This window comes from Antechinus flavipes, chromosome X (genome assembly GCF_016432865.1).
Source record: "Antechinus flavipes isolate AdamAnt ecotype Samford, QLD, Australia chromosome X, AdamAnt_v2, whole genome shotgun sequence".
NCBI classification, from domain to species: domain Eukaryota; kingdom Metazoa; phylum Chordata; class Mammalia; order Dasyuromorphia; family Dasyuridae; genus Antechinus; species Antechinus flavipes.
Window position 1 is genome coordinate 36,807,903 of NC_067404.1, and position 9,334 is coordinate 36,817,236.

Genomic DNA, 9,334 nt, shown 5'->3' on the forward strand with positions numbered 1-9,334 from the left:
GTTCTCCCTTCAAGGCCCTGACAAGGAGCAGGTGCTGCTATTTTGACTCCTCTCAGAATAGATAATATCAGCAATAGGTGCTAGTGGTCTACAGCTGCCTTCGGGGGACAGGGATCTTGCCCTGACTTTGAGTTTCCTTTTTCTTTTTTCTTTCTAGTCCCATACTGTGGACCAGCTTATACATACACTTTCATCAGGCACTCTAGCACGATGTCTAGCAATGGTGTCACCGATGTGGTTGCTGAATATGTCCCAGAAAAAGTGAAGAAAGCAGAAAAAAAATTAGAAGAGAATCCATATGACCTTTCTGCTTGGAGCATTTTGATTCGAGAGGCACAGAATCATCCTATAGAAAAAGCACGGAAGACATATGAACGCCTCGTTGCCCAGTTCCCCAGTTCTGGCAGATTCTGGAAGCTGTACATTGAAGTAGAGGTTAAATCTAAACATTTTGACAAAGCTGAAAAATTATTTCAGAGATGCCTTATAAAAGTTTTACATATTGACTTGTGGAAATGTTATCTTTCGTATGTCAGAGAAAATAAGTCAAAGTTACCCAGTTACAAAGAAAAAATGGCACAAGCATATGATTTTGCTTTAGATAAAATTGGAATGGAAGTTATGTCTTATCAGATTTGGATGGATTACATCAATTTCTTGAAAAATGTAGAAGCTGTTGGGTCTTATGCAGAAAATCAAAGAATAACAGCTGTTAGAAGAGTTTATCAACGAGGTTGTGTTAATCCAATGATCAATATTGAGCAACTTTGGAGGGACTATAGCAAATATGAAGAGAGTATCAACATCCATCTAGCTAAAAAAATGATTGAAGATAGGAGTCGAGATTACATGAATGCGAGGCGTGTATCAAAGGAGTATGAAATAATAATGAAAGGTTTAGACCGCAATGCCCCTTCAGTACAACCACAGAATACTCCCCAAGAGGCTCAGCAAGTAGAGATGTGGAAGAAATACACTCAGTGGGAAAAGAGTAACCCTCTCAGAACAGAAGATCAGACACTCATAACCAAAAGAGTTATGTTTGCATATGAGCAGTGCTTGCTGGTGCTAAGCCATCACCCAGATGTTTGGTATGAAGCTGCCCAGTACCTGGAGCAGTCCAGTAAGCTGCTGTCTGAGAAAGGGGATATAAATAATGCTAGATTATTTAGCAATGAAGCTGCTAATATATATGAGAGAGCTATTAGCACCGTATTGAAGAGAAATATGCTTCTTTATTTTGCATATGCAGATTATGAAGAAAGTCGAATGAAATTTGAAAAGGTTCACATCATATACAGTCGACTTCTGGCTATTAAGGATATCGATCCTACTCTGGTATATATTCAGTATATGAAGTTTGCAAGACGAGCAGAGGGCATCAAATCTGGAAGGGTGATATTTAAGAAAGCAAGACAGGATACTAGAACACGCCATCATATCTATGTTTCTGCAGCATTAATGGAGTACTATTGTACTAAGGATACCTTAGTGGCCTTTAAGATTTTTGAGCTAGGATTAAAAAAATATGGTGATATTCCAGAATATGTATTAGCCTATATTGACTACCTTTCTCACCTTAATGAGGACAATAATACACGAGTTTTGTTTGAACGAGTTCTGACCTCTGGAAGCCTGCCACCTGAAAAATCTGGAGAAATATGGGCCAAATTCCTAGCTTTTGAAAGTAGCAATGGTGATCTGACCAGTATAATGAAAGTAGAGAAAAGACGGTTCACGGCATTCAAGGAAGAATATGAAAGCAAGGAAACGGCATTACTGGTCGATAGGTACAAATTCATGGATTTGTATCCTTCCTCCGCAAGTGAACTGAAGGCTCTTGGCTATAAGGACATGTCTCGGATCAAGTTAGCAACCATTCCTGATCCTGTGGAAACTCCTTCCACAATGCCTGACCTTAAAGATGAAACTAGAAAGCCTGAATATCCGAAGCCAGATGTCCAGCAGATGCTCCCCTTTCTGCCAAGACATTTAGCACCTCCAGGCTTACATCCTGTGCCTGGTGGAGTGTTTCCAGTGCCACCTGCTGCTGTAGTTTTAATGAAACTTCTTCCTCCTCCTGTCTGTTTCCAGGGTCCTTTTGTGCAAGTGGATGTGCTGATGGACATTTTCCGAAAATGCAAGATCCCAAGCTCTGTTGATGAAGCTGTGAAGATCATTACTGGAGGAGCACCAGGTCGAGCTGGGGAAGGGACAGACCCCATACATGACAGCGCTACTCTCACCAAAGGAGTCAAACGTCCCAGTGCCAGTGTGGAGGAGGAGGAAGAGAAAAGTCCAGTGCCACCTCTCCATGATATCTACAGATCCCGACAACTCAAGAGAATGCGGTGAGACAAATGCAGAATTCTACTGCAAATGATAGATTTGTGTATAGCCATTCCTTTTAAGGAATGTTTAAAAGAGACAACACTTTGTCACAAGTATCTTGGGACACAAAGTTATGTTGTCACCAGTGCCACTTTCTAATCATTTTTCTCAAAAAAAGCCAACTAGAAGGGGGTGTCTTAAAATGTTGAACAGATGTATGCTTTAAGCAAAATTAGGATTTCAGAAATGGGGAAATAGTGCAAAATATCTAAGCCAAATTTTATTTGCTCTTCAGGTGTGTCTAGGTGACTCACTTTAAGCTTGAGTGATTTTCAAGTTTTATTATAAAAACTGGATAGCTTATGATTGCGAAACATTTAAATTTACTTATTTGCTAATATAAAGTCTTGCATTATTATTTGTTTTTATTTATGGCAGAATGTACAGAATATGTTCTATAGTTTAAAAATGTACTTTGTTTGATTCTTCTCTGGAAAGGCCCAAGACTTTCCACAACTGAACAGTGAAATGACAACCCAGCAGAATCCCTCCTATCAAAAGGTCTCCATATGGAAGGTGACAACATTCCTGACTCAGGCCATGTGCTGTAAGTTCAGCAGCTCAAGCTTGAATATTTTTGCTGGCAAATTTTGAGCAATTTCCTCTTTTCTCAAATCCAAAGGGCTGGGTTACATTTACAAAAGTGAAAAACAAACCAGTTGTAAGCTCCTAGGAATAGGCTTTTTGTTCTGAGTTCTCTCTTCTTATTGTCTACTTCTGGGGATACTTCTAGAATAATGAGGTGAGTAAAATCTTGCCTGTTTATGTTTTATGTCTAGGGTTTTAACTAAGATTTCAAAAGAGAGTACAGTAATAGTAATTCTAGGACAATAAATATACTTTTAATAAAGCAAAGTACTGTGTTCTTACTGTTTGGAAATCCAAGCATTGGTAAGAAAAGAGAATTAGCTATCTTAATATGCTTCTTACCTCATATCTCAAATTCCACTTGTATTTTAAGATTATAGAATAAATAAGATGACCAAAGGTATTCTACTGAGATGTGATGCACTAAAATTTAAATACCAAAGCCCATGCATGAGGAGCCATTTGTACATATTTTTCAGCTATTTAAAAAAGAGCAAAAAGAAAAGATTTTACATCTCTCCTAAGTGTCTTTAGTAACTACTCAGCCAGTTAGAGTACTACTTTTGCTCACAAGAGTAAAAATTGCTTTATACTCAAGCCAGAAAAAAAGTACATAAATGTCACAACTCCACTGTATGAGATAGTAGGACCATCTTCAGAAATTAAAATCTTTTTCCCCATCCATATTATGTGACAGTGGATCCAGCGGTTACCCAGTTATAAGTCCTGATAGAATCAAATAACATACCTTGATCACCATGGTACATACAAATATTTTATGTATATCCCTAAGACTTTCTTTGGCTTAAATGAAGATTTTTTAACATATTAGTGTAAATAAAGGCTGTGTTTTCCCAGCATCATCAACAAGTACAACTTCTATAAAATTGCAGGGAAATAATTGAAGTTCAAATGGTCAAATTTATTTTTACTTCCCAATGCACTTCTGATTCAGAATTCCTGTATCAGGATACATTTACTTAGATGGTTTTTTTGGTTTGTTTTGTTTTTTTTGCTGAGGCAATTGGGGTCAGGTGACTTACCCAGGGTCACACATCTAGGACGTGTTACCTGTCTGAGGCCAGATTTAAACTTGGTTCCTCCTGATTTCAAAGCTGGTGCTCTAGCCACTGTGCCACCTAGCTGCCCCCTACTTAGATGTTCTTATTTTTGTACTTTGCATCCTACTTTTCAGGGTGGCCAGAACTCATTTTATTTTCCTCCATCCAGTGAGCCATCCCATGTAACATGGAATAAAAGATTTCCACTGTGCCTGCTAGTATATGCAAATATTTTAGGCCCACAGTCTCCCCCTTGTAATAGGTGTGTAATGGGGTAAAAAAGTGCTCACATCGTACAGATACAAAACTACAACTAGTTATGCTGTGATAGTTATTTTAAGTCTCTTCTGTCACAAGCTGAGTAACTTCAGACAAGCCATTTTACCTCACTAGCCTCAATTTCCTTTCTATAAAATGGAGTAAATAATATTGGCAAACTCTCAGTGCCCAGGATTCTCCTGAGAATCACATATGCTAAAATAAAGTGTTTTGTAATAATAAAGCACTATGTAATGATAAAATAAAGCATATGGATTAGAATCACATAAGATATTATCAGTCATTTTGTCTAAACTTTTCTTTAAAAGATGAGGAAATTGAGGCCCAAAAGACGTTAAATGATTTTATTTGTCTGAGGTCATATAGGTAAAAAGCAACAGTAATGGAAGCCCAGTTCATTCCACTATTGCAGTGCCTCTTTAAAAAAAAAAACTATATGATTGTCAGCTACTATGCACAATGAAGAGTCTGGGTTAGATGTTTGATTTGGGGTGGTGGTAACTGTAATCAAGTGATTTGCCCAGGATCTCACAGCTAGAAAATGTCTAAGGATGGATTTGGACTCAATTCTTCTGACTTCAGGATCAGTGCCTTATTTATCATGCTACCCCAGCTGCCCCCAAGTTAGATGTTTTGAAAACAAAATGTTATATAAATTTTAGCTATCATTTTTCATTTCTAAAATTTCTTTATCATAACCTCTTTCAAATAGTTTGCTGTCTCAGGGAGGGGGAAGAGTAGAAGGGAAGAAGAGAATTTGAACCTCAAAATTAAAAAAAAATCTTAAAAATTGTTTTTTCATACAATTGAAAAAAATAAAATATTATTTTTAAAATTATATCTTTCTGTGTCCAAATGTCTTATTGGAGTCTTTGTTAGATAATATATATTTAGAGAAATCACAATTATATAGAATTACCAGGCAGTAATAAATGCTTTTAATGTAATTTTCCTCTTGAGTTTTTTCAGTTATCTGTTAATTAATTTGCTTGGAAGAAACATGTTAACATTACTCTTTAGGGGAAAAAAAGAATAACATTTATTTTCATGTTATAGGGTAAAGGTTAACATAGCCTAAGTTATATTTTTTCTCATTAAAAGCGTTCACTTGTTCATCTAAGTGTACATTAGATGGTAATAAGATCCTCAACATAAAAGGTTGTGACCCATGCCAGTAGATTTTGCTATTTCTAGGAGTTTTTTTTTATTAATTGGCTGCATTGGGTGTCAGCTCTATTTCTCATACATCTTTGTTAAGCTTGATGAAACTTCAAAAATCTATTGAGGGGATGGGGGATGGGGGAATGGGGGAATGGGGAAAGACAAGGAGAGGGAAAGAGACAGAGAGACAGACAGCGAGAACAAAAACAACCCACAGACAAAATGTCTTTTGCATAGCATAACGATTTTTATTTTTATGATTGCATAACGTTTCAAAAAACCATGTGTATATGAAGGAAATGATCCCATATATTTAATTCAAAATGAAACTAAATTTAATCTTTAGAACACATGTTTCTAAAACTTGAAATTGATGTAAAATGTTTAAATCAACCTTGCTAATTCAAAGTACTGACCTTCTCTACACTAATGGAACCATGCAAAGATGTACTTTTTTCAGTAGTGCTGTAATAATTGTGGTTAGGGTGAGCTTTCATAAATCAGTTCTCCTGAATCGCCCTCAGGGAGTCCTCTTTTAAAGGAAATTGGTGATGAATATCTATTTTGTAAAGGCTGGATTCTGAAATATCAGATATTCTTAAAGCAATATACATTTTACATGGGTTTTTTTAGAGTTCTACAGTAACTAGAAAATAAAATAGACATTCAAAAGGATCATTAAATTGGGTAAGTTTTTGGCTGCTTAAGAAGAAGCTTTTCATGAAAGTAAACCAGTTTAACTAAGAATCCAGTGACAAGATACCTACACTTGAAAGGAAGGAAAAGAATGAAATCATGTTCTCTCAGAAATGCCATAGTCCATCACAGCCTGTGGTTCTTGCTGAGAGTGTCACCAGAGGATATGGTGTGACAATTTTACTTCATGATTACTTGAGTTGAGGAAGGACCTATTAGCTTCTTTAAGAGTGGATGATAACATTTATTTAAACTCTCTTGAGCTCCTTTATATTTTTAGCCTAAAGAACATCTTGGAGTAATAGGTGCCATATATTTATTGTGCAAAGAAATACATCTTTTTATTTCTTTAAAACACATCCTGTAAGTTTCAAGTAGTGTTCCCTCTTTTTTCCTGGATTTTGGTGAACAGTCTATAACGCAACATTGGACTGTGTATATATTCTTCAGGAAAAAAATGGACAAGTCAGTCATTGGCAGTGGAATCCCATCCCTATCCCTGACACAGAGCCACTGACCTCTTGATGATAGATATTCCTAACCCAGACTTAGCTGTTACAGCAATGCCAAAAAACCCTTCAAAAAAGGTCAGCACTGAGGAGCTCTCTGTATCACAAGTAGACAACCCAAATGGGGGCAATCTAGAATGATGAGAAAACGTAGACATTTCCACCTTAACCACCCTGAAAGTTACTTACTTTTTTCTCACTGCATAAAATTTAGGTATTTAAAGAAGTGAAAATGGAAATTCCAAATACTATGCTCCAAATAACTGTTGGATGGCATAAATCATGATTTCCTAATGAATAGAAAGATGACAGTGTCTTTTCACAACACAGGAGGATGGAATAAAAAAGTTAAAACCTAAATATTTTGAAAAGCCAAGCAATACAAATGCTGAACAAAGTCTGCTGAAGAATAAGAAAGATTCAGAAAATTCCAAGGAAAAAAATAGTTTGCTTTTCTTTAAGAGAAATGATTCTCAGTTTCTAAATTATAAATATCCAGTATTTACCATATTCAGGTAGTCAGCATGCAATGACTGATAGAAAGGTTTTAAAAGGCACACTACTATGCTGTTAATGGGGCTCTGAATTGGTTCAGCTCTTACGAAAATGTGCCTAAAGTCATTAAGCCATGAACATATACTCTCTGACCAGTGATACCACTTATAAGACATATATCCCAAAGAGCTAAAAAAAGAGGAAAGAACCCATGTTACAGAAATATGTATAGGACCTCTTTTCATAGTAGCAAAAAACTTGTCAAATAAGAGGCTGCCCACCTATTAGGGGAAAACAAATTATGTTCTATGAATGGAACGGAATATTGTTGGGCCATAAGAAAAAAAAAAAGAATGAGTGGTTTTAAAGGAAACTGGAAAGACCTGAGTAAACTGATGCAAACTAAAGTGAATAGAACCAAGAGAAAGATTTATACAATGAGTGTATAATAAAAAAAAAAACAACTTTAAAAGACTCGAGGACTCTAATTAGTGCAATTTGATTTGGTCCTTTCAATTGAGTCCAACTCCTCATGAACTCTTTTTAGGGTTTTCTTGGCAGAGATACTTTAGTGTGCTAGCTATTTCCTTTTCCACTTCACTTTACAGTTGGGGAAACTAAGGCAATGGTTAAATGACTTGACCAGAGTCACACAGCTAGTAAGTATCTAAGGCCACATTTGAATTCAGGCCTGGCACTCTGTCTACCACACCTGTCTGATTCTGGAGGCCCACCGATAAAGCATGTTATTTATCAGAGTGGATAGAATGAGACATACATTTTTGGACATGTCCAGTGAGGGAATTTGCTTTACTCAACAATGCATATTTGCTATGAGAGTTTGCATTTTCTTTTTTCATGTTCATCAGGGGATGAGGAAGGAAGTGGGAAAGAGAGAAAACAAATGTTTGTAATTTTTAAAAAATAATAAAATTAAGTTTTAAAAAAGAACAAAAATTAGGCCAGAAGGAAACAGATAAGTTAGACAGCTTTAAACATGTTATATGCTTAAAAAGAAAAGTAAGCTTTGTAATAGGGATTTCAACAGTTTTATGCATAACTCTCTTTTCCTTCCATTTCCTTATTTGAGTGAACCTTATTTTCTTCTTCTGCAAAAATTAGGGTGTTGACTCTGAGGTTCTTCCTCACACTTGTCAGATTAGATAATGTGACTGAAAAGGAAAATGATAAATGTTGGATAGGATGTGGGAAAATTGGGACACTAATGTACTGTTGGTATTACGTGTGAACTGATCCAACTCCTCCAGAGAACAATTTGGAACTATGTCCAAAGGACAACCAAACTGTGCATACTCTTTGATTCAGCAATACCACTACTTAGATCTATATCCCAAAGAGATCACAAAAAAGGGAAAAGGGCCCATATACACAAAGATGTTTATAGCAGCTCTTTTTGTAGTGGTAAAATGTTGGAAACTGAGGGGATAGTTGAGCAAGCTGTGGTATATGAATGTAATGGAATACTATTGTGCAATAAGAAATGATAAACAGGTGGATTTCAGAAAAACCTGGAAAGACTTACATGAACTGATGCAAAGTGAAATAAACAGAACCAAGAGAACACTGCCCACAGTAACAGCAACCTCATGCGATGATCTGTGAATGACTTAGCTCTTTTCGGCAATACAAAGATCTAAGACAGTTACAAGGGACTCATGATGGAAAATATTATCCACATTCAGAGTAAGAACTGATGGATTCTGAATTCACATCAAAGCATATTATTTTCACTTTTTTGGTGTTTTTTCCACAACTATAATATGGAAATATAGTTTATGTGATTGTATACATATAACTATATCGAAAGGCTTCCTCCTTTGGCAGAGGTCATGACCACCAAAGTTGTATTTGTTGAGAAGCTTCCATGTGCTTTGGCACATGATTTTCTTAATTATCTAATGTTCTCTTCAAATCTTCCATAACCTTTCAAAGTATAATTTCCCTATTTAAAGGTGCAAAGTAGTTCGATATAGTTATATGTATACAATCACGTAAAACATATTTCCATATTATAGTTGTGGAAAATTTTTTAAATCGAATATACCATTTTAGGAAGAAGGGAGGGGGAAAAGAAAGGGGAAAAATTTGGAACTCAAATTTTTGAAAAAAATTGAATGTTAAAATTGTCTTTAC

The 9,334-nt window shown here is 35.9% G+C and overlaps 1 protein-coding gene across 1 annotated transcript; it reads left to right on the forward strand.

Annotated features, from left to right (window-relative positions):
* Window positions 1–210: 210 nt before the first annotated feature.
* LOC127542702 (cleavage stimulation factor subunit 3-like) lies at window positions 211–2,355 on the forward strand. The gene has a single exon (XM_051968468.1). The coding sequence runs from the start codon at window positions 211–213 to the stop codon at window positions 2,353–2,355; it is 2,145 nt and encodes a 714-aa protein (XP_051824428.1).
* The last annotated feature ends 6,979 nt before the right edge of the window (window positions 2,356–9,334 follow it).